The 25713-nt window shown below is 40.9% G+C and overlaps 1 protein-coding gene across 1 annotated transcript in view; it reads right to left on the bottom strand.

Annotated features, from left to right (window-relative positions):
- Positions 1 to 12200: 12200 nt before the first annotated feature.
- Positions 12201 to 25713, bottom strand: part of CDH17 (cadherin 17) — a 74790-nt gene continuing 61277 nt past the window's right edge. The window contains exons 12-18 of the mRNA XM_063451245.1: positions 22886 to 23077; positions 20283 to 20527; positions 16843 to 16973; positions 14733 to 14972; positions 14365 to 14481; positions 13115 to 13231; positions 12201 to 12813 (exon numbers count right to left, since the gene is read on the bottom strand). Coding sequence (XP_063307315.1) covers positions 12698 to 12813; positions 13115 to 13231; positions 14365 to 14481; positions 14733 to 14972; positions 16843 to 16973; positions 20283 to 20527; positions 22886 to 23077 — 1158 coding nt within the window. The 3' untranslated portion in view covers positions 12201 to 12697. The remainder of the gene's footprint in view (positions 12814 to 13114; positions 13232 to 14364; positions 14482 to 14732; positions 14973 to 16842; positions 16974 to 20282; positions 20528 to 22885; positions 23078 to 25713) is intronic.

Here is a 25713-nt window from a genome sequence, read left to right as displayed (position 1 = left end):
AGGAAGCAAGTTTACATTATAGAATTATTGTTCTGGGATAACAAATGATGGGGGGAAGTGTATACAAGAACATTTACATTGTTATTTAATTTTAAGTGTCATTTACATTTAGAATAGGAAACATTTATAAATCAACTTTTTTCCACAATAACAGAACATTACACTTGCCGAATGCCCTACCTTCTTAGCTGAGTGCAGCATGTTGTAACTAAATTAGAAAAATAAAGTTAAAGGATCACTATAGGCACCCAGACAACTTCAGCTCAATTAAGTGGTCTGGGTGCCAGGTCCCTCTAGGTTTAACCCTGCAGCTGAAAACATAGCAGTTTCAGAGAAACTCTTATGTTTACACTGAGGGTTAATACAGCCTCTAGTGGCTGTCTCACTGACAGCCGCTAGAGACGCTTCCGCGATTCTCACTGTGAAAATCACAGTAAGAAGACGCTGGACGTCCATAGGAAAGCACTGAGTAATGCTTTCATATGGGCTGCTTGAATGCACGCTCTTGCTGTGCATGCGCATTCGGATCTGATGTCGGCTGGAGGTGGAGAGTTCCCCAGCACAGGGGAGGGAGCCGGCGCTGGAGAAAGGTAACTGGCTGAAGGGGGTCCTAAGGGTGGGGGGGACATCTAAGTAGATAAGCATATGAGTCCTTTTTGGGATGACTCCTTCCCTCAATTGAGAAAGCCGAACGGAATCGGCGAAACGCGTTTTGGGCTCACCTATATACTATATGTATCATATTGATTTTAAGTGTATTAATTTTTATTTGCCATAAGTATATTTGGTGCATCTTCCATCCTACAAAAGAGGGAAGGAGTGATCTCAAAAAGGACTCATATGCTTATCTACTTAGAGCCAGGTTACAGGCTCTTATCCAGGTGAGAAGCAACCTTCACCTTTATATATATGTTTGTATACTACTGGTTTAAGGATTTCAACACCAGGGCGAATTTTCCCTTCTCTTTTTCTTTTTCTCTGAGGAATACCCTCTATCTGGAGTTGAAGTGTGTGTCACCAAAAGGACACAAGGCAAGAGTGATTAGAGCCAATCCTCAATAGGCTCTGAACCGCGTGAGTGTTTCCTATTATATGGGTTACAACCATGTCCTTCTGCACAGAGTGCACTATATATTTCTCTATTTTTCTCCACATTATATATATCTCCTATACTCTTAAAGATTTTGGAGGATATAGTTATATTCTATACCCCTAAAGATTTTTGTGGAGTAAGTTAATATTATTTAGCGCTACACACTTTCACTATTGCATACTGGTTATGTTAAATTAGTGTTTATTTCACTTTTAGTAAATAAACCTGCTTCTACGTTTTATAAATGTTCGTTTCTTTAAGATGCTAGAATGTTCCTGTATTATCGGAGAAGCAGGTAATTAGCCAGGCTACAGGTGTCAGGAAAGCCCTGTCAAACCCCAAGTCTTTTCAAACATCTCCTTGGTGATCCCCAGACTTCTTCTACTGCCATGGATTTAAAGTTCTATCCAGATCGTACCACGCCTTAGTCTTCGTGGACAATTAATGACGTAGAAGCTTTCAAACTACTAAAAAAAAAAACAGTTCAAAGGATCACTGTAGTGTTAGCAGTACAAACATTTATTCCTGATGCTATAGTGTCCCAGTAAGCATTTAGTTTAGAAATACTCTCTTTGAGCAATATTTGATTGAGAACTAAGTCTGACTCAGCTCTTACATGGGAAGCACCTCTAGTAGCTGTGAGAAAGACAGCCATTAAAGGTGTGTTTAATAATGATGTCGCGAACATAAAATTTTCCGATCGCGAACGGCGAACACGAACTTCCGCAAATGTTCGCGAACGGGCGAACCTGGCGAACCGCCATAGACTTCAATAGGCAGGCGAATTTTAAAACCCACAGGGACTCTTTCTGGCCACAATAGTGATGGAAAAGTTGTTTCAAGGGGACTAACTAACTAACTAACTAACTGTGGCATGCCGGAGGGGGATCCATGGCAAAACTCCCATGGAAAATTACATAGTTGATGCAGAGTCTGGTTTTAATCCATAAAGGGCATAAATCATCTAACATTCCTAAATTGTTTGGAATAACGTGCTTTAAAACATCAGGTATGATGTTGTATCGATCAGGTAGTGTAAGGGTTACGCCCGCTTCACAGTGACAGACCAAACTCCCCGTTTAACTCACTGCAAACAACTGCAAACAGTCCATTTGCACAACCGCAAACTCCCTATTTAATGTACACTACTGTTACACCAGTGATTGGCCCACATCATGCCTACGCCCCCAAAACGTTCGTGTGTGGGGGTGCTGGAATGACGTGGGCCAATGGGAGCCTGAATCAACTTTTGGCTCCCACTGCCCCTTTAAGAGTGAGCTCGTGACTCGAGCCGTGCTCCTAGTGCCAGGCGGGCCACGTGACCGATCACTGCTAAGTAAGAAGAGGAGATCAAGCCGCATGCGGCTCGTGTGGAGGCAGGAGTGATCCAGCCATGCGCGGCTCAAGCTTAGGAGCCAGGTCGTTCCCAGGATAAGGCAAATACAGCCACAACCACTTATCCCAATCACACACCTTTCCTAACGTCCTATCCCATTAAAAGCATATTACCGCATATTTACTAAAACAGATAGACCCCCTACTTCATCCAGGTTACCGATCGATGGTTCGCTATTCTGAGCCCTCTCTGATTTACTGTACACGACTATTCGATATTCCCACAAATTTTATATAGCATTTTAGGTTTGTTTGAGACCTTAAAAATATTGGATATCGCTAAAAATCATGATCACTATATACTTTCTCTACAAACCTCTAAAACGAACCAAACTACTCATCCATCCGCTATACCACTTTATCCCACCTAGAACTAGTGCCCAGTTAAAATACTTGACTCTTACTTAACCACACTCAGTCATGCCACACACATTTCACCACTACTCTCACTGAATCTCTCTGACTACGGCTAAATTAATCTTCTACATCAGAACACTACTCCTAAGATTGGGTTGTATCCATGTCAGGGGCGTATTAGCCGCGAGGCAAACAAGGCATTTGCCTTGGGCGGCATTTTCCAGGGGGCGGCAAAAAAAGCCGCCCCCCAAATGCCCAAGGCAAATGTCTTGTTAGCCTTGCGGCTAACAGACATGCCGGCGGGCTGCTGGGCGGCACTGCCTGGCGGGCGGCCGGCCGGCTGGCCGGCCGGCGAGGGAGCACTTCCCCTGAGCTGTCTGCTCAGCTCCCTCGCCAGCCGCAGAGTGAGGCTGGGAGGCGGAGCCGGAATATGACAAGGCGCGCGAGGGAGCTGAGCATACAGCTCAGGGGAAGTGCTCCCTCGCCGGCCGCCCGCCCGCCCGCCCACCCGCCAGGCATTGCCGCCCGATTGCCCAGCAGCCACTGGACCACTAGGGAAGAAGAGACACCCCCCCTCCCCAGCATTCCCAAAGGTAAGGAGGCGGGGGGGGGGGGGGGGTGGAGGGGTGTTAAATTAAAAAAAAATGTGTTAAAAAAAATGTGTTAAAAATAAATTTAAAAAAAATGTGTTAAAAATAAATAAAAAAAATGTGTTAAAAATAAATTTTAAAAAAATGTGTTAATGTGGGTGGGTGAGTGTGTGTCTGTGTCTGTTAGTGTGTGTGTCTGTTAGTGTGTGTCTGTGTCTTAGTGTGTGTCTGTGTCTGTTAGTGTGTGTGTGTGTGTGTGTGTCAGTGTGTGTGTGTCTGTTAGTGTGTGTGTCTGTTAGTGTTTCTGTCTGTGTCTGTTAGTGTGTGTGTGTCTGTTAGTGTGTGTGCCAGTGTTTGTGTCTGTTAGTGTTTCTGTCTGTGCCTGTTAGTGTATGTGTGTATGTTAGTGTGTGTGTCTGTGTCTGTTAGTGTGTGTCTGTGTCTGTTAGTGTGTGTGTGTTTCTGTTAACGAGTGTGTGTTTCTGTTAGCTAGTGTATGCGTATCTGTCAGTGAATGTGTGTGTGTGTATTTAGAATGCGGGGTGGGGGGAAAGGTTGGGTGGGGGTGGCGCGGGGGGAGGGGGGGCGCCTGAGTTTTGTCCTGCCTAGGGCAGCACAAAACCAGGATACACCACTGATCCATGTCTCGGGTCTTTCATTTAGAATAGGGGCAGCTTCGGTCTCCTTCAACACTGACACTCCAGTGCATATTATTAAAAGATTGGGCAGATGGAAATCCTCAGTCTACAACCGATATATTCCTCATCCCGAGAAAGAAACGAGGAAAGCTTTTAAAAGTTTGGCTTTGTAAATTTGATGCAATAAGTGTGTTTTTCTTTAATACCTTTTCACCCTCTTTGCATGAACCCGATTTACATATATTACTAATATGTTTCTGAACATATATATTATATTAATACAAAAAGAGAAGTCCTGCGCTTAGTCCCATTACTACTGGGCCAGCAGCAACGACTACAATACACATCAGCCCCAATATATAGTAAAAACCAAAGAAAAGAAAATGTTACTTGCGCTTTCTCCTTAATCCCTATGCATATTTAGACAAATGGAGGTCATTTAAATGCTCCAATGGCCATTGGAGGGAATGCCCGCCTGCCAACGTCAAGGCAGACCCCCCTAAGCGGGTCCTAACATGACCTCCATTTGTCTAAATATACATAGGGATTAAGGAGAAAGCGCAGGTAACATTTTCTTTTCTTTGGTTTTTACTATATATTGGGGCTGATGTGTATTGTAGTCCTTGCTTCTGGCCCAGTAGTAATGGGACTAAGCGCAGGACTTCTCTTTTTGTATTTGTATTTACTTTGTATCACACAGCCTGGTTACAATGCTGCTGCCCATCTCATGTGTTCCCTATTAAGGGTTAATAAGTATAGGGGTGTATATAAAAAATACCCCTTTCTGTCTCATTAGAGATATCTTTGCCAGAAGCTCAAGGAAGCAGGCTGAAGGTTCAGTGTTAGGACTCGCTTAGGGGGGTCTGCCTTGACGTTGGCAGGCGGGCATTCCCTCCAATGGCCATTGGAGCAACTAAATGACCTCCATTTGTCTAAATATACATAGGGATTAAGGAGAAAGCGCAGGTAACATTTTCTTTTCTTTGGTTTTTATATATATTATATTATTCACTCACTCACTCACTCTCTGGGCCGGCCTAAGACATCATGCTGCCTAGGTCCAACGATAAATGACTATGGGAGGATAATGTATAATAAACACAGGTTACTGGCTATGGGAGGATAATGTATAATAAACACAGGTTACTGGCTATGGGGAGGATAATGTATAATAAACAGTTTACTGGCTATGGGGGGATAATGTATAATAAACACAGGTTACTGGCTATGGGGGGATAATGTATAATAAACACAGGTTACTGGCTATGGGGGGATAATGTATAATAAACACAGGTTACTGGCTATGGGGAGGATAATGTACAATAAACACAGGTTACTGGCTATGGGGGGATAATGTATAATAAACACAGGTTACTGGCTATGGGGGGATAATGTATAATAAACATAGGTTACTGGCTATGGGTGGATAATGTATAATAAACACAGGTTACTGGCTATAGGAGGGATAATGTATAATAAACACAGGTTACTGGCTATAGGAGGGATAATGTATAATAAACACAGGTTACTGGCTATGGGGGGGATAATGTATAATAAACACAGGTTACTGGCTATGGAGGGATAATGTATAATAAACACAGGTTACTGGCTATGGGAGGATAATGTATAATAAACACAGGTTACTGGCTATGGGGGGATAATGTATAATAAACACAGGTTACTGGCTATGGAGAGGATAATGTATAATAAACACAGATTACTGGCTATGGGGGATAATGTATAATAAACACAGGTTACTGGTTGTGGGGGGATAATGTATAATAAACACAGGTTACTGGCTATGGGGGGATAATGTATAATAAACACAGGTTACTGGCTATGGGAGGATAATGTATAATAATCACAGGTTACTGGCTATGGGAGGATAATGTATAATAAACACAGGTTACTGGCTATGGGGGGGATAATGTATAATAAACACAGGTTACTGGCTATGGAGAGGATAATGTATAATAAACACAGATTACTGGCTATGGGGGATAATGTATAATAAACACAGGTTACTGGTTGTGGGGGGATAATGTATAATAAACACAGGTTACTGGCTATGGGGGGATAATGTATAATAAACACAGGTTACTGGCTATGGGAGGATAATGTATAATAATCACATGTTACTGGCTATGGGAGCAGGGCCGTCTTTAACACAGGGCAAAAGGGGCAGCTGCCCCAGGCCCAGTTACCCCTGGGGGGCCCAAAGCAGCTGCCCTGTGGGCCCACACTGCCCACAACAATTTGGAGGGGCCTATCAGGTGGCTCATGCATTTAGGGCCACCCGATGGGTATCTCTGAACAGGGACCCGGTGGGGTGCCATGGCCCTTTAAGAGCCAACCGGGCCCCTGTAGTATTAGCTGGCTGGGAGGAAGTGACAGCCGATCACTTCCTCCCAGCTTCAGAAGAGAGCACCGCGGGAGGAAGGAGGCAGCAGCAGGTAGCAGCATGCTGCTCTTCCCACTCCCATCAGCCTCAGCTAGCACTAAGCTGAGTTGAAGGTAAGTGTATCCAGTCCCTGATCCTCTCCTTCTGGGTGAATGGCTGCAGCTAGGATAGTTTTTAGAAAAATCACCCCACTCAATGCCCCTGCCCTGATTTCCCCCACTTACTGCTTATCTTTTCTGTGCCCCCACTTACTGCTTATCTTCTCTGTGCCCCCACTCTCTGGCCCTGCCCTGCCTTCCCCACTCACTTTTTCTCTCCTCTCTGCCCCTGCCCTGCCTTCCCCCACTCACTTCTTCTCTTCTCTATGCCCCCAGTCTCTGGCCCTGCCCTACCTTCCCCACTCACTTCTTCTCTTCTCTGTGCCCCCACTCTCTGCCCCTGCCCTGCCTTCCCCACTCACTTTTTCTCTCCTCTCTGCCCCTGTCCTGCCTTCCCCCACTCACTTATTCTCTTCTCTATGCCCCCACTCTCTGGCCCTGCCCTACCTTCCCCACTCACTTCTTCTCTTCTCTGTGCCCCCACTCTCTGCCCCTGCCCAGCCTTCCCCACTCACTTTTTCTCTTCTCTCTGCCCCTGCCATGCCTTCCCCACTCACTTTTTCTCTCCTCTCTGCCCCTGCCCTGCCTTCCCCACTCACTTCTCTTCTCTGTGCCCCCACTCTCTGCCCCTGCCCTGCCTTCCCCACTCACTTTTTCTCTCCTCTCTGCCCCTGCCCTGCCTTCCCCCACTCACTTCTTCTCTTCTCTATGCCCCCACTCTCTGCCCCTGCCCTGCCTTCCCCCACTCACTTCTTCTCTTCTCTATGCCCCCACTCTCTGCCCCTGCCCTGCCTTCCCCCACTCACTTCTTCTCTTCTCTGTGCCCCCGCTCTCTGGCCCTGCCCTGCCTTCCCCACTCACTTTTTCTCTCCTCTCTGCCCCTGCCCTGCCTTCCCCACTCACTTCTCTTCTCTGTGCCCCCACTCTCTGCCCCTGCCCTGCCTTCCCCACTCACTTTTTCTCACTTTAGCTGAGTGACAAGTAGGAAGCCTAAGTCACCTATAGGACGTGCCTGCCCTGGGTCTGGGGCACAAAAACTAACATACTAATAACTAAGAGAGTCCTAGTCCTCTATGTAACATTGGCATTATATATAGAATATGGTAATGTCAAGGCCTTGAACAGGATTCCACCTGGTCAGTATGGACCAGAGATACCCCGTCACCTTTTGGCCACTAACACAATAGCCAATTGCTGCCTCCAAGTTTATCTTCTGAACCTATGCTCAATTTATTAATTTATAATATTCAACTACGTTCCCACTATCATCTTAAAGTTATGAGCAGAGACCCTGGCCACCTTGAAATTTCAAATTTAAAAAACAGCTACATGTTTTAAGTTGGTTCTAATAGATGCTTTGTGGTTACTGGTATGCTATAACTTCTATAACTTGCATCAGTTATTTTTTTTTTAAACTTATAAACTGATTTAAACTGACTGGAAAGTGGGTAGTTTGCAAACATGAATATGAAACTGACTTACAGTTAGTGAATAACTAAGCAATTTGGAGAATTATCTGCTTAAACAGGTCTCTAATTCGGACTTTTGATAAATTGTGTTATAAACATACACACATACATACACTCTAGAATATCTAATGCAATTCTATCTAGAGCCTGCTGTAAATGCGCAGAATTATTTAAATTATTTTAGCTTTCTTAGTTCATTTCCAAGAAAGAAAATGTAGTTTAACCCCTTAAGGACCAAAGTTCTGGAATAAAAGGGAATCATGACATGTCACACATGTCATGTGTCCTTAAGGGGTTAAGGCACCAAGGCTTTCATCCATAGCCAAGCATAAAGGTTCCAAACATTGTGAGTGTTCATTTATATGCTCAATAGTATCGCACTTACACAACAAACATACTGTACTATTTATGATGTGTTTTATTTTAAATGTGTCACAACTCAGCAAGACAGGAACTCAGAATTCTTAAAATATAATTCTAGACATATTTCTTATTTTGTAATGTCCACAGAGATTTAAAGTGAGTCGTTATTTAATATTTGTTTCTATATACAAACAATCATACGTATACTACGATTGAAAAATTTTAATTCTGCAACAACGTATGCCAAGTGTTCTATTCTAGATTCATCAGTGTACCAGTTTGGCTGAACGACTGTTGGCAATGTATTCCGTAGCAATAATTTCTCCAGCAAAGGAAATCTATCAGAGAAGTTTGAAAAGATCCAGTTTTAACGTAACAAATAGACTGTATCAGTGATGAGAACATTTTCCACAACATGTAGTCATCGCACACTTCAAATATATGGACTACAAAGTACACCAGCATTAAATTACTGGGCCGTGTCTGCAAGCAAACAAATAGATAGCTCAAGGAATAAGAAAATGATAGGTTACAGATGAGAGAATGGAGGTTAAGTTTAGATCTGGTTTACTCACTTATATTTTGTAATTGTGTTTTTGTTGATAAGGAAGTTTAAGGAGTTAATCTGTTCCTAATACAGTCATTCAGACAGCAGCAGATAATTATTTTTATTAAAGGGTTACTCAAAGTACCATGACCCGTTCAGTGCTTTGAAATGGTCATAGTGCTTGGATTCTGTACGTGCAGAATGCATTATATATTGGATGTGTGGGGAGATTGCTTGCTGTGTTTTCTTTGTGGTGGAGGCTATGTGTGTGTTTTCATATGTGGAGGGGGTTGTGTGTGTATGTGGATGGGCTCTTTGTAGCGTGTTGTGTGTATAGGGTCTTTTTAATGTGTAGTGTGTGTATAGGGGCTGTTTGTAGTGGAGTGAGTGTTTGTTAATAGAGGCTGTTTGTAGTGTGTGTGTGTGTGTGTGTAGGATCTTAATATGATGCAGTATGTACAGACAGAAGCAACTTGTAGTGTATGCATGTATTTGTGTGTGAATCGGGGCTTCTTGTCATGGTGTGTGTGTGTCCCACCCTCACACAGGTTCCTCACTCAAGCATCCTATTTAACCTTGCACTGCAGATAGTCTGAGGAGGAAGCATTTTATCAAGTAAGTGGATTCGTCTCATAGGAGCAAGCATTAGGTTGCTTGAGTAGGACCTGTCAAGAATGGGGTGCATTGACGTTGTGGCAGGCATATGCAATGTATGATCATATACTGTAAATAAACCCAAATTATTTTTTTGCCTAGGCTAGGTGTTCTTAAAAAATGATATTACATTCTATGAGCTTTAAAATTGCTGTTTATTGAATAAATGAGTTTACTGGATTTTGTATTTTATATTAAAAATGTATAATATATATATATATATATATATATAACACTCTTGCCCACACAATATATAACTTTTTTAAATGCTGGGTGCATGTAAAGACCAGAGGAAAGTCCTGATGGAGTATGAAATGTTGACTCAAATCTTCAAAGAATGAAGCAATAAATGGTTCCTCATAAGGAAGAATGTGAGTGCAGACCTTTCTTGATTTGATATATATATATATATATAAAAACATACAAAATCAATATGAATATACAGGTGACATAAAAAAAAAAATTACAAAAAAAAAACATTGACTTACTCCTTTCTCATACTAACCTTTGGTTCTCTGATGGAAGGAGCATGCGGTCTGCATCTTCAGTTTGTGGAACATTAGCGCTACCTCTGTTGGCCAGCACTCCAGTAGCATGTACCTTACATAGGCCAGCCAAGGAGATCTTTTGATCACCCCATTTGGCCTTATCCCATGGCCATCGTGGCCCACTAGACATTCGTCAGTTTGTCCAATGGCTAGTCTAGGCTTGTATGTCACACATGATTGGAATTATGTTACCTCATTGGAATTCTATTGACATTTGTATGAATATAGGCAATTTTATTCAGTTTCATAAAAAAAAAGAGTACACACAAATATGTATAAAATTGTATTTAATGTTGTATCATAAGCTTTGGTTTCCATTTCAAAGGCAGCGAAATTCGCAAACAGGCTAGATATGCAAGTTCTAATACCTTTATTTACCGGTGTAGATGTACACCCCGTGAAGACAGACCATTTAAAAATGACGTATCATATAAAAAGGAGCCATGTATTTTTTTAATTGCACACTCAATAAATATGTGTTGTGTATCTGTAAAAATATGTTTTATTTGTTTGTTTTGGATGCTGAATAAATATGCTTACCATGTGCATACATCTCTTGATGACTTATCAATAGGATTTACTCCAGTTTATTTGGCAAATTTAATAGACGATAGATCTCCCTTTTCACAAATATCACTAGTAAGTAATGCACTTGACCAGGCAGTCTATTCTGTCCTTAGCTTTTGGAGAAACAGGCATGCCCTCAGTTTTAATTTTAGCAAAGTTTTAACGACTGTAGTGACAATATTAATTGTATAATATGTTTGTTTTCTCCTATTCTAGGCTGAACTGTGTTATCATAAATGTAATGAGACACTCCAGAGCCCTAAAGCACTTTAGCTTGCTGAAATGTTTTTTTTTGCTTGAAGAGTGTGTCCTATTTTTTCTATTTTGCAAAAAGTGCAGATTTCAATAGAAATATACACTTTTATAAATTAACCTTGTTACACCTCCTTGGCTTTCAAGAATACAACTGGTAGTGATACTTCCTGGTTTGGTTAGCTCAGTAGAGCTAAACTCAAGAAGCAGCAATTGCTCAGAGAGCCTGACTTGCTTCTCATTGAGTTGTATTGGGGAGTCTGTGATTGGACAGCAACATAAAGTCTGGGCTGGGTTAGAAGAGGAGGCTTGCAAAGGCAGCAGATAAAAGAACTGCAAGCTGTTTTTAAATAAACCCCCAATGAAAAAATACATAATTAAATGCATGCAAGTTTCCATTTGAGGTATTCTACTAAACAGTGACTTTTATTTATTTTGTATTAAGGAATGGAGTGTACCTTTAACTGGTGCAACAAAACAGCATTTCATGATAGTGTCCCCTTAAAAAAATAAAAATTGTTCCTTTTGCACTCTTTTAAAAAAGTTTCAATGAGTTAGTATATACATAATATAATAATAAACATTTTGCAAACATGTGGTCTGCCACGTTTAATGAAATATCATGTCATGTTTTGAAACACCAGTTAGTCAAAGTATAATAATGATAAAAATGAAAACAAACTTTTATTTCTCCAAAATCTATATTTTCCTTGCCTACTGTCCTACATTTAAAATAAACAGCTGAGGTAGATTTGGGTACACCATTAGTTCAAGTTATCATTTACATCTAATACATTCTACAGCACGGCTAACAGCTGGACACCCCAATGGTTTCTAAGATCAGACCTAATAGACACACATCATGACAGGTTCACATAAAAAGCTGAATTTCCCCAGGGTTTATAATTATTTTTATTTTTCTGTAGCGCCAACAAATTCTGCAGCGCTTTACAATAGGATAAACTAGACTGCCTTTGGTCCACTCATCTGAATGGAATGCTTGTGAGCCTTAGATTGCCATACCCTGACCAAGTGAATAACTTAGTATCTATCCTAGGCTCATTCTTGGAACATTAAATTATAGTTGATTTGACTACGTAAAAATGAAGTATTTGTACTAACTCTCTTGAAGCACTTTATCTTGGACAGAATGCAAAATAGAAGTGCACCATTATGTGATCGTCTAAAGAGAAATAACCAGAATTTTTGTATGAGATGCATAGAGGTGTGAGAATTTTGAGAGTTGATTTTATTGTATGATGTATAGTATAAGCTGCCAAGATTTCTCACAATGAACTGATAGAACATCTAATTATTGCTTCCAAGGTCCTTAGAGACTATACAGAAGACTACAGGAAACACTTTCATCTCATGGACCTCCAGGTGGCAAATGGTGCCTTCAAGTATGAAATTATCAAAATAAATGTACTCAATGTCTTCTGGCACAAACAATGCCCTTTAACAGGCACTATACAGACACTAGCAATGAAATGAGCAATATAAAGTCTACGTGGGCTTTTTTTTTCTAGTGAGAAGTCTCCAAAAACTCAGACTTGCACTATATGTTTGTTTTTAGATGGGCCTCATTAATTACATTAGTTGTCTCTAAATGACATAAAAATATACACAAAAAATCTTGTATAAACCTTTGATTATTACCAAAACCATTCTCGTTTTAGTTTCTTATCCTAGTTTCCTTTTACATTGATATCACAACCCCTGGCGTTAAGACGCCAGAGTGATGGTTTCCGTAGGACTGGTTGCATCAACTTTATCAACTTTCTTGGGCGTGTTCTTCTTTTTCTTGTTTATTGAGATAAACACAGCTGCAACAATAATACCTGTGCAAATAAATACAGAAAAACAATTAGTTATAGATTAGCAACTCCAGAGTTGATATTTGTACCGTGAACCAGACAGACAGGCAGACAGATGCCAAGGTAGAATATTTTAAAATATACTTGAATTAATGGGGAGTGTTTTTTCCTATTGTTCTATAACCAGAGCTTTTCTATAGATCGTCTGTCTGGCTATTTATCTGCTTGTGCAGATTGTAAGCTCTTTGAGCAAGGTTAATTATGTATGTATGTATGTATACATGTGTATTGTTATTAACGGTATTTACATTTTAATAGAACTTACCTATAACTGCCAGAACTCCAAATAAAATTCCGAGAGCCATTCCGACAGATGGCCTACCGAAGTCATCCAGTGGAGGTGATGAGCACTTGTTATCAGATGAGCAGGTGCAAATTGTCACTAGGTAAGTATTAAATAATTTATATTAGATTATAGAATGAAAGATACAATGTATCAAGGAGAGGCAGATTTTCAAGATTTAGCAAATATTGAAGATATGCAAGATTGCTCAAAAAAAATATGTAAACATAAACAGGACAATACTGGAGTGTCAGATATCGTTATGGCTCATTTCCCTGGTGAGTAAAGAATTCTACTGGAAGAGTGTTAGTTTATCATGGCCCAGGTAAGAGGAGAATAGTATTTTGTTAGAGAATAGTTAGATCTTTGTTGACACAGGATATGACTAATAAGGAACTGCATACAGTACCAGTATTATGCATACCGATATATTACTCCATATTGTATTAAGGAGTTTCACGGGGCATCCCAAATTGGTTTATTTACTAAACCAGGAGTAACACAGTGTTGGTAAGGTACTTGCAAATGTCACAAAAGATTTCTATATTTTTTTAACAGAAATGTCCCTAACTGAGACCTTCATCAGCAAAGGGTCAAGGGACACCTGCCCCCCTCGCACTCCTGGCCTGTAGTATAGGGAGGTTTGTGTGCTGCTGTACCATAATACTAATATATTACGTACCTATATTTATAGTTAGTGTAGTAGCCCACTTATTGCCGTGTTAATATAAAATTGTAAAGGAAGTGGGTTGACAATGTGCTGGATGTGACAGTGTGCTGGGGTTGGCACCAGCTGTGCTACATGCTTGTATTTGCCGAGTCTCCAAATGCTATGGTCTGGAATCAATTATTTGTTGCAATGATCAGTGTTATCAATTGATCATGGATACAAATTAATTTACACAACCATCGATGAGAGACAACATGAAGGAGTGGATGTTCCTTCGCTAAATATGCTCGTAGGTGCCATTTGTCTGACTTATTGTTAATGTTACTGTAAGATTCACAGAATTGTTCTAATAAATATTGACATGGGATTATTTGACAATGCAGGAGGAGATCAGTTTGCGTGTTCTTTCACCTTGGCTTTTGTAGATTGAGAGCAAGACATGGTGTTATACATGGTTTATTGAGTGTAAGAATCTTCGGTGAAAAATAATTGAAGGAAGACAATTTGTTCTGTTTCTACCGTCACATACAACAAACATTTGGAATGTATTAATATGACCTACCTGAGGCATAGACTGTTGATTCTAAGGGAGGTTTTCCATTGTCATTAACAATTATTGGAACTCGTATAATGCCAGTTGGAAAATCATGGTGTTTCATGTTAAGCTTAGTATGGGAACCTGCCAATAAAATAGGTACACTTATAAAAATCCCAAAGTGCTATAAGCTGGAAACATTGCTATATTTTAAGAGTGAAAGAAGAAAAAAAAAATACACGTAGTCTCAATCAATATTTATCCTCAGAATCTGTTCATCATTTCAATGTTATTGGTTTTATTTTTTTACTGAGGTTATTTATCTCTTTTGAAATCTAATTAGAAAGCATGCAGGCAATTGCTAAAAAGAGAATGACGAGTTGGTCTGTACTCACCATTAATAAATGATAATGTCCAGTCTCTGGTTATGTTTTCACCCACACCAAGAGTAAATCGAAATCTACGGCTATTTGGACTCGTATCTGCATCAACAGCCTCTACAAACACAGACTCTTTATTGCTCAGTGGATGGCAGAACACAGCTCCAGCGTAACCGTTCGCAAGTTTTGGTGCATTGTCGTTCACGTCATCCAGGAACAATTGAAAAGATACAGACGACTTCATTGATGGGTTTCCTGTAAAAGTATCCCAAAATAACTGCCTATTAACATGTGGATTATACATCGTTGAAGCATACTTGATCTCATGAAAAAACAACATTATTGTTTATATGTAACTCACGACATTATAGGGCTAAGCTGTAAACTGGTCCTTTGTATGCCATTTAGAAAGAAGCATTAAATGTAAGAATGTAACCTAACAAATGAATGTCCCTTGCCCGGAAAATTCTGCCAGGAAGATATGTCCCAGTTACATAGTGGCAAAAGCCATATTTTGGAATGAGAGACTAATATGTGAGCAGGACAATTTAAAAAGGATATTCTATTCACAAAAACAACATTAGCTTAAGTAGTTGTAGATCATGCCCAAAAGTCTTACTGCTCAATTCTCTGCCATTTAGAAGTAAAATCACTTTGTTTATGCAGACATAGCCATGCCTCCCATGGCTAATAGCCATGCCTCCCCTGGCTAAGACACACACAGTCTCAATGAAAAAACATTTAATTTTTCAAGCAGATCTTACAAGTGCAGTGTCTTTACTTTGAAAGTTATATGTTAAAAGGATGTTAATCACATATCGGAGGCTGCTGCAGTCTCTATCAGGCAATTTACAAAGTACTAGACAATAACTTCAAAATTTAAACACATTGTACACTAAGGGAAGTATAAAGAATGAATGTCTCTTTCAGGAAGTGTGGCGTAAAGCTGTGTAGGGCTGCATAAACAATGCAATATAACTCATAAACGGCAAATAATTGAGCAGTGAGACTGCAGGGGCATGATCTACACGCTAAACCTGCTTCATTAAGCTAAAGTTGTTTTGGTGTTTAGAGTGGGATTTTGAGAGCAGGACTTATTTTTGTGTATTTGTAATTACAATATTGCAACCAGGTAGAAGGTGGTCTTACGGTGTGTTAAAATAGGTAGAAATCCTGGAGTTTAAGTCGACGTATACAGGTTCAGATATACAACTATAGGACACCTAATGGTGTGGAATGACTTGAGGTAGCTGCTTTGCTTTGTAAAGGGTTAGGTAGAAATAGAGAGAAATAATTCTAAAGGGATAAATATTATTTTTATAAATGTACCTGGTTTTAAACTGCACATAAAATAGTTTTGTCTTTTTTCTCACTTGTAGCTACACATTACATACTAGATTTAGAAAGAAATCATGCTTTTAATAGGAAGTGTGGTAAGTCGGATTTCTTGGTCTGGTGCTTAACAAATCTTGAAGTTGACATCGATATCAAAACATACGAAAGAAATATTTTATTTCCAACCAAAGTGTACCATCACAACTTTTTTTCACATTTACTGTGACTCCGTCAACATATATAATATATTCCATGCCCCAAGAGAAATTTCAGACAACGTTCTCTAAAATAAAACTGGGTTTGGGATTGACCCAATAAGCAACAAGCATTTTGAAAATCCGAGTAGACTGTTTAGTTTTCCAAAGTGGATGCTTTATTTTGTTTGCAAAAGGAATCATCAACTGTAACAGCGTTTTAAAAAATTGTAGCAGTCCTTTTTCCACTGTAGTTTCCAACATTAAGTGGAATGAGTTAATTAAACTCTAATAATGGCAACTGAAATCAGATAGCTGGCATGGAAAGTTTTGTTGTTGTGTAATACTGTCCCGGCAAAGTGTAATGGAAAAAAAAAAAGCATAACGTTGATTTTCCATTTAATTTATGATATATCTTTAATATATCTAGGGCAGAGGTAATTGGTAACAAATCGACGTCACTGCTCTACCCTTCCGTTAAAATAATTTAAATACAAATCACTTTTTTTTTCTCTCTCCCCACTAAGGCTATCCATTTATACATAGGTGTATGACCTTTACGTTTCCTTTAATCATTTGTAAAATGTATCCCTTACTTCTCTCCTTAGCTGTTACTTCCACATAGTAATGAGGTTCTGTTTCCCGGTCCAGTATAGCATTAGTATAGATTTCTCCCGTCGTTTCGTTTATCCATAACCACTTCCTTCTGTCTCCGTTCAATACGTAACTGAAAAACATTTGTGAAATTTAATGGATGTGACTTATAGCTATTCAAAAATCTAAACCACTCTTTTACAACTATATATTTTTAGTCATTCCGTAACTAAAAAACATTTGTGAAATTCTATGGCTTTTTCAAGGATATCTTTTCAAGCGAAAAACATTATAGATTGACATTTTATTAAGGAAAACTGGGTCTAATGATTATAAAATAATAACTAGCAAATATTTCTGCCACTTGCAGGCACTATATTATATTTCAGTATTAATTTATCTGATATACATGTTCATAGTTTAGAATAGGGACTGATCACTAATATGGCTGACTATCTGACTTTGCTTGGTGGAGGCTTTTGTAAATGAAAACAATGTTTTTTTTTAAAGAATACATTTCTTACAATTATTGCTTTGGGTCCCAACCAGCACCAGCTGGGTGGGGGTGCAGACTCCAGGTGATTGACAGGAGGTGAGCACACCGCGCAGCACTTCCCCTCCTGACGGTCACTGAATGTAGTATGGATACGTGATAAAGCATCTTCTGTATTCTCTACACTGCCTGATAGGAAGCTGCTCGCTGAGAGCATCGAACATCTTCCTGCCAGACTGGGTAGAGGAAACAGAAGATCTTCTACGTGCGGTCCGCCCAGCCGTGCTGCATGGAGGTACAAAGAGACACAGAGGGCTGGAGGGGACAAATGAATACACAAAGGGGCAGGGGACGAGAAAGAGGGGAACTCTGTTTCGGGCTGCCTAATGTCAATTCTGCACATATTGTACATCTGCCATCAGTGCGCACTGCACACTGCCGACAAATGTAAAAATGCTTCCCTTGCAGGCAGATCTCCTGCAAAGGGAAGGTGGCTCTTCTTTCCCTCCAGGCGCTCCCTCCTGTGGTTCAAAAAGTTTAAGAACTCGTCCCCACTTTCCCTTGTTGGCCCAGAAACCTATGATTGGTCCACAGGAGTGCTGGCTGAAGCCACGACAGGATGTGGAAGATCAGCTCCAGGTACTTCGTCTGGTGCTGGGTTAAGGCACGTAAAAAACCTTTTTCATGTTATTGTGAGGTGGGGAGACCTAATAGGTATGCTCCGTAGGGTATTTAGAATATATATCAATACATTTTAAATTGTGGTTGGAGCAACCCTTTAATTGTTAGTAAAAAAGCAAAACTGCTTTTTTTTTTTTCTACAACTTTACATTCATTCATTTATATCAGTGACTAGAGGCTTTGGGTAGATCCCCTGCTGATTTTGAACGTTAGCCCACTAACAAAGAAATGATCAGTCTATAATTTTAATGGTAGGTGTATTTTAACAGTGAGAGACAGAATATTTAAAAAAAAAAAAAAAAAGTCAGAACAACACATGTCTAAAATGAGTGAAATAAGTATTTGACGCCTTCGACTGAGTACTTGGTGGCAAAACCCTTGGTGGCAATCACAGAGGCCAGACGTTTCTTGTAGTCAGCCACCAGGCTTGCACACATCTCAGGAGGGATTTTGTCCCACTCTTCTTTGCAGATCATCTCCAAGTCATTAAGGTTTGAAATTTGACATTTGGCAACTCGAACCTTTAGTTCACTCCACAGATTTTCTATGGGATTATGGTCTGCAGACTGGCTAGGCCACTCCAGGACCTTAATGTGCTTCTTTTCAGCCACTCCTTTGTTGCCTTGGCTGTGTGTTTTGGGTCATTGTCATGCCCATCTACGACCCATTTCCAATGCCCTGGCTAAGGGAAGGAGGTTCTCACCCAAGATTTGACGGTACATGGCCTCGTCCATCGTCACTTTGATGCGGTGCAATTGTCCTGTCCCCTTAGCAGAAAACACCCCTAAAGTATAATATTTCCACCTCCATGTTTGATGATGGGGATGGTGTTCTTGGAGTCATAGGCAGCATTCCTTCTCCTCCAAACACGGCGAGTTGAGTTGATGCCAAAGAGCTCGATTTTTTTTCTCATCTGAATCATTCAGATGTTCATTGACAATGTTCAGATGGGACTGTACATGTGCTTTTTTGAGCAGGGGGACCTTGTGGCGCTGCAGGATTTCAGTCCTTCACGGCATGGTGTGTTACCAATTGTTTTCTTGGTGACTATGGTCCCAGCTGCCTTGAGATCATTAGCAAGATCCTCCTGTGTAGTTCTGGGCTGATGCCTCATCATTCTCATGATCATTGAAACTCCACCATGTGAGATCTTGCATGGAGCACCAGACCAAATGAGACTGACAGTTATTTTGTGTTTCTTCCATTTGCGAATAATCGCACCAACTGTTGTCATCTTCTCATCAAGCTGCTTGGCAATGGTCTTGTAGCCCATTCCAGCCTTGTGTGGGGCTACAATCTTGTCCCTGACATCCTTGGACAGCTCTTTGGTCTTGGCCATGGTGGAGAGTTTGGAATCTGATTGATTGCTTCTGTGGACAGGTGTCTTTTATACAGGTAACAAGCTGAGATTAGGAGCCCTCACTTTAGGAGAGTGCGCCTAACCTCAGCTCATTACCTGTATAAAAGACACCTGGGAGCCAGAAATTGTGCTAATTGATAGGGGATCAAATACTTATTTCACTCATTGACAAGCAAATTAATTTAGAACTTTTTTGACATGCGCTGTTCTGGATTTTTTTTTGTTATTCTGTCTCTCACTGTTAAAATACACCTACTGTCAGGAATTTTATTTGTTTATTAATGGCCCTTTAAGAAGGCATGAAAGTACACACCCCTTATTTAAACTCCAATCTCCAATTCCTCAGGGCACAATTAATGTGTTAATCTGAATGATTGGATCAACTTCCTTCCTGATCATTTGGATCACTCCTAGAGAGACCGTGTGTTCCATCACCGGAACCCTTCTGAATCTCCTCTTCATACCCCTAAATCTTCGATTACCTGGCTAACTAATTCGGACTGGTCTTGACTCTGCTTTTTGAATTTCGTACAATACAACTTGATTTCCTATTCAATGACCTTTGACTGGATAAAGGACTTTACTTATTTACTAACTCTGGACACATCACTTAAACTTCTATTTTCAATGACTGTCAGTTTATCTCTCTGCTTTGCTGCCACGTCAGTTTGCCATCCTGAAACTGCCTCAAAATAAAAAGTGAGTGGTTCTTATTTTTTTGTTTGGCATTTGTTCGAGAAAAAAATACATGACACCTACCATTAAAATTATAGACTGATCATGTCTTTGTCAGTGGACAAACATTCAAAATCAGCAGGGGATCAAATACTTTTTCCCCAAGAATTTAAAGCTCTATAAAAAAAACAGCTATTTTAAACTATGCAAACTATTACTTTTGCTTGACTTACATTACGTCATCACCTTCAGGATCAATGGCCACTATCTTAGTCAACAGTGTTCCAAAAGGGACATCCTCTTTTATCTGTGTTTGGTATATGGTTTCTTCAAAATAAGGACTTTCATCGATATTTGTAACAATGATTTTTAGGCGAGTAATGGAGCTGTCATTGTATGAGACTCCTGAAAACAATGGCTCTGGGTTGATGGCGTGGATCACAAGATTATACTCTGCTTTGGACTCATAATCGAGGGGCTGTAAAACAGAAGCCTTGATTGGTAATATTCTAATTATAGCAAGCAAAGATAGAGAATGCTGTGCACATATGAAGCATATTAAATATACGAATACAAACACGTATATTTGCATCAGTGTGCAATGGAAGCTCCCGTGCCATGGAATTTTGGAGAAGCTTGATGGCAAGCCTCCTGCCCACATATTATGGTCCCCTGAAAGGGGCTATTGTCACTGTGGGGACGAATATAAGGGCCCCAGATACTTAGTTTTCTTCACAGCCAGACTTGAGGACCTCTGGCGATCGGCTGACTTATTTTACATATCAAGTGCCTGGCTGGGAGATACCTTGAAACACTCTAGAACTGTTCCTCGGAACGGAACTATGCCGAGGTCTGATCAATATTTAAATGGGTATCTATTGGAGGTCGGGGAGGCAAGGAGACATTCAGAGGATACCTGGGGCTTGAGAGCGCTTACCCTCCCCAGCGGTCTAGGGAACCCCTTTTGGAGACCGAGACTAAGCTGCCACACACATGGGGCTCCTCATCGGATTGAAGAATAGCTGTGACCCGGTAAAACTTTAACATTCTGTAACTCGGGCACAGATTCGCAAATCAGGGTGCTATTTGGAAAGCTTGGGCGTTTGGTGATGAGCTTTTAACCCCCACTCGGTTATGTGTGGGGGTACAGTCCAGGAAAAGGTGTGTGGGTGGACATTTTTTAAGCTATGCCTCTAGGACTGTGAGGGCAAAGTAGGGAGCCAATTGTGTTAACTGAGGCTAACATAATTAAGTGCCCAGACAGAGTGGCGCCGGGGAGGGACAATTGTTATTCTGCATTACTTTGTATGGAGGACCCAGTGCAGTCAACACTTTATAAACAGCTGTATTCTGCACAATAAATGTCATTCTATCCCCTACATCTAATCCATGGGGAAAAGCTATAGTAAAGCTATCATCTCTGCTCTACAGGAGAGAAGGTCTCCAAAGCTATATTCACGGCAGGCTGGTCCGGTGGAAGAGGTCCTCAGAGACCCCAATCAATCTTTGGCAACTGGGTCTGAAGTGCTTCAGAGTCCCCTGGTAGGTAATCAGTCAGAGTACGGGAGCTTCTTCACACAGTATATTAGTACATTGTTCAGGGGCCTTTCCCTCTTCCATCATCCTGTGTCCTATCGTGTCACTATGTGGTGGGTGAGAGCGACCGTGTCACTGTACACTGCCTGCCCCCCTCAATGTGCCCCCTTTCTAAAACTGTATTTTGATTGAATTGATTTTTTATGTAACATATTACCAACTCTGCAATATGTTAAACAAATCGTAAAAAAAAGTCATATCTGGTTAGATTTGAGGCTGGTACACAAGTCTTCTTAATGAGACACTGGAACTGCAACTGCAAATCCTCGCCTCCTTCCCCAGAACAGACGTTCTCTTTTGTGCAGAGAAGAAGGGGAGGGCTTGCAGTAGCTGCAGACAGGGACGTTTCAGCCGCGAGGCCAACAAAGCATTTGCCTTGGGCGGCATTTTCCAGGGGGTGGCAAAAAAAGCTGCCCCAAAATACCCAGGGCAAATGCCTTGTTAGCCTTGCGGCTAACTGACATGCTGGTCGGGCTGCTGGGCTGGCTGCCGGGCGGCGGTGCTGGCGAGGGAGCACTCCCCCTGAGCTGTCTGCCAACCGGCAGCCCCAGGGAGAGGGAGAACCCCCCCCCCAGCATTCCTAAAGGTGTTAATGTGAGTGAGTGTGTGTCTGTTAGTGTGTGTTTGTGTGTGTTAGTGTGTGTGTGTGTGTATGTGTGTGTGTCTGTTAGTGTGTGTGTGTGTGTGTTAGTATGTGAGTGTGTTTGCCTGTTAGTGTGTGTGAGTGTGTCTGTCAGTGAGTGTGTGGTTGTCTGTTAGTGAGTGTGTGTCTGTTAGTGTGTGTGTGTCTGTTGTGTGTGTGTGTGTGTGTTTGTCTGTTAGTGAGTCTGTTAGTGAGTGTGTGTGTGTCTGTTAGTGTGTGAATGTTAGTGTGTGAGTGTGTTTGCCTGTTAGTGTGTGTGTGTCAGTGAGTGTGTGTTTGTCTGTTAGTGAGTCTGTTGTTAGATCTGCAGCTATTGCAAGATACCCAAAGAAAAAACATGCATGTATATCTACTAAGTAATAATTATTATTATTGTACATACAGAAATTTCTACAGCCATTTGCAGGGAATTACGTATATGTGCAGAGACACAGATATAAAATATTCTACATTAATATTCTAATAAGGTATATATAACCATGGTTATCTCAAAATCCAGCATGTAAAGATACGACCCTCCAATATGTGTCTGTCTGGGACCTAAGTAATACACACGTTTGCAATCAACTGCAACATAAAAAAAACAATGCTCCTTACATGTACTATTTTAAGCGATCCTATATTTGTTTTTTTATCAGTGTCAATTGCAAATGTTTTCAGTGGGTCCCCTTCGGCTATAACGTAAATGATTTCAGAACTCCCAGTGAATGGCTGGTCACCATCAAAGGCCTGTATTTCAAATACTCTAGCTTGCATCGGTGTATCTTCAGAAAGAGTCAGGTTGCCGTACTGAGGAAAAGGGTAAAAATAAAACCACAATGAAGACAATCAGAAGTGAACATAAAAAGAAATGCAAAGTGTTTTTTTTAGTTTTTTTTTTTTCTTAAAAAGAGCCCCCGCTCTTAGCCACACAACAAAACAAAACACTGGGTGCTTTCAAACACTTGTACTCCTGATAAAAGAGTCTTAATTTCAGTACCAACATTCCGTATCCTGCATAGTCTACCTTTTTATCCTTTATCGGTGTTATTGGCTTGCCCTGAATGCAAAATATAATAAAGAATGCGCTTATTTTATGTTATTGACATCTTTAATTTTATCTTTAAAATTGCTGATCTTTCAGTAATTATTATATTATAATAATAGTTTAAATAGTTAGACATGCCAATTGCATTTTGGACCTAATTGGCGCCCCAAACAAATTTGGTAACCAGCACATGATCACATGTAGTAAACTGATGTCTGTCTGTTTCTGGCAGGGCCGCCATCAGGGGGTGACAACCATAACGGTTGTCATGGGCCCGGCAGCCCTGGGGGGCCCGGCCGCCCGGGCCCCACGTGTAGCGGCGGAACTGCCATGCACTTAGGGCCACCCGATGGGCCCCCTCCTTCAGGGGCCCGGTCAGCGCTGTGGGCGTGGTATAGCGCGACTGGGCCCCTTTAAAAAAAAAAATGCCGCCGCAGTGGTCACCTCCTCCCAGCTCACTCTGCGCGGGAGGAGCGCTCGCGCCCGACAATGAAGAGGGAGAGCCAGCCAACTGCCAGTCCCATCAGCCCCAGCCAGCCACCCTCCTGCAAAGACAAGGTAAGAAACAGGAGGGTGGCTGGAAAATGAGCTGTGTGTGTGTGTGAATGTATGTCTGTCTGTGTGTCTGTCTGTCTGTGTGTATGTCTGTGTGTATGTCTGTCTGTGTGTGTATGTCTGTCTGTCTGTGTGTTTGTATGCATGTCATTATGTGTGTATGAATGTCAGTGTATGTATGTCTGTATGTCATTATGAATGTGTGTATGTATGAATGTCAGTGTCTGTATGAATGTATGTATGCCAGTATGAATGTATGTATGTATATCTGTATGTATGTCTGTATGTCTGTATGCATGTATGTCTATCTGTATGCATGTCATTATGTGTGTATGAATGTCAGTGTATGTATGTCTGCATGTCATTATGAATGTGTGTATGTTTGTCTGTCTATCTGTCTGTATGAATGTATGTATGCCAGTATGAATGTATGTATTTATGTCATTATGAATGTGTGTATGTATGGATGTCAGTGTCTGTATGAATGTATATATGTCTGTATGCATGTCATTATGTGTGCATGAATGTCAGTGTATGTATGTCTGCATGTCATTATGAATGTGTGTATGTCAGTATGAATTTCTGTCTGTATGTCATTATGAATGTGTCTGTATGTCCTTATGCATGTGTGTCTGTATGTATGTTAGTATGTGTCTGTCACTATGTACGCCTGTGTGTCTGTATATGTGTGTATGTGTGTGTCAGTATGTATGCCTTTATGCGTATCAGTATGTGTGTCTGTTAGTATGTATCAGTGTGTGTGTGTATCTGTGTCCTTTTGTATCAATGAATGTGTTTGTGTCTGTGTGTGTATTCCTGCGGGCGGGATTTGGAGGCCGTCTCTGTGTGCGGTTTTGGAGGCGGGCCCCCAGGGGCCCAGACCCTGAGCTCAGTTAGGTGGCCCTGCTTTCTGGGGATGCAATTGACCTGGTCCCTGCCTAAGCAATAGGACCTCATGAAACAGACAAGTCCAGCATCTCTATCTTCGAGTGGCCAGCATTCTATATTTATTAACCCGCACAGGAGACCTTTCTCAAGCTAATTCTTTGTACAACGTGTTTACCGGTAAAGAACAAATATAAAAGAAAAATTATATCGCTACAGTTTACTATTTATTGAATAAACAATAGGCTAATCAATTGACATGAGCAATTCCTGAGTGTCTTGTATGGAGAATGACTCATTTTCTTTCATTGAGCTTTTTAGTATTGTTCAAAAAACACAGAAGGTGCTTTAGTACAATGCAAATTTCAGTTGAATTAAGGGAGTAGGGGATAAACATTAGTAGGGAGAGATAAAGGAGAAAGACTAAAATGGGTGAGAGGTGTCAGAGGGTGACACAGGTAGAACAGAAATAAGGACTGAAATATGGGACAGAGACACAAGAAGATGATAAATGCAGGACAGGTGGAAGGTTATGACAACAAGAAAGGATTACATGTATTTTTTGTACACACACAAAAACACGCACTTGTTTTAACACAGTATTACTATAAGGGAACTGATGTTAAACATAAATTATATGCACCCAGACCACTTTTTCTCATTGTCTCATTGAAGTGGTCTGGGTGCAGTGTCCCAATCCCCTTAACCGTGCAAGTGAAAATATTGCAGTGTTAGAGAAACTGCAATCAGGCCTGGGTTTGCCATAAGTCCAATGAGGCCATGACCTCGAGGCCGCATTTAGGACAGGGGCGGCGCTGAGATTCTTCCCATATATGTGCCACAGATGAAGTACATTATTATGGGTTTTACTGCCTGAATTGTGTGTGGGGGAGCTCACCAGTCAAGCTATGCGTTGTGGGCTACAGGAATGCAGGTATAGATTGCCTACTGTGCAATT

This window comes from Pelobates fuscus, chromosome 4, assembly GCF_036172605.1.
Source record: "Pelobates fuscus isolate aPelFus1 chromosome 4, aPelFus1.pri, whole genome shotgun sequence".
Lineage (NCBI taxonomy): Eukaryota > Metazoa > Chordata > Amphibia > Anura > Pelobatidae > Pelobates > Pelobates fuscus.
This window is presented reverse-complemented; position numbering and strand designations above follow the sequence as displayed.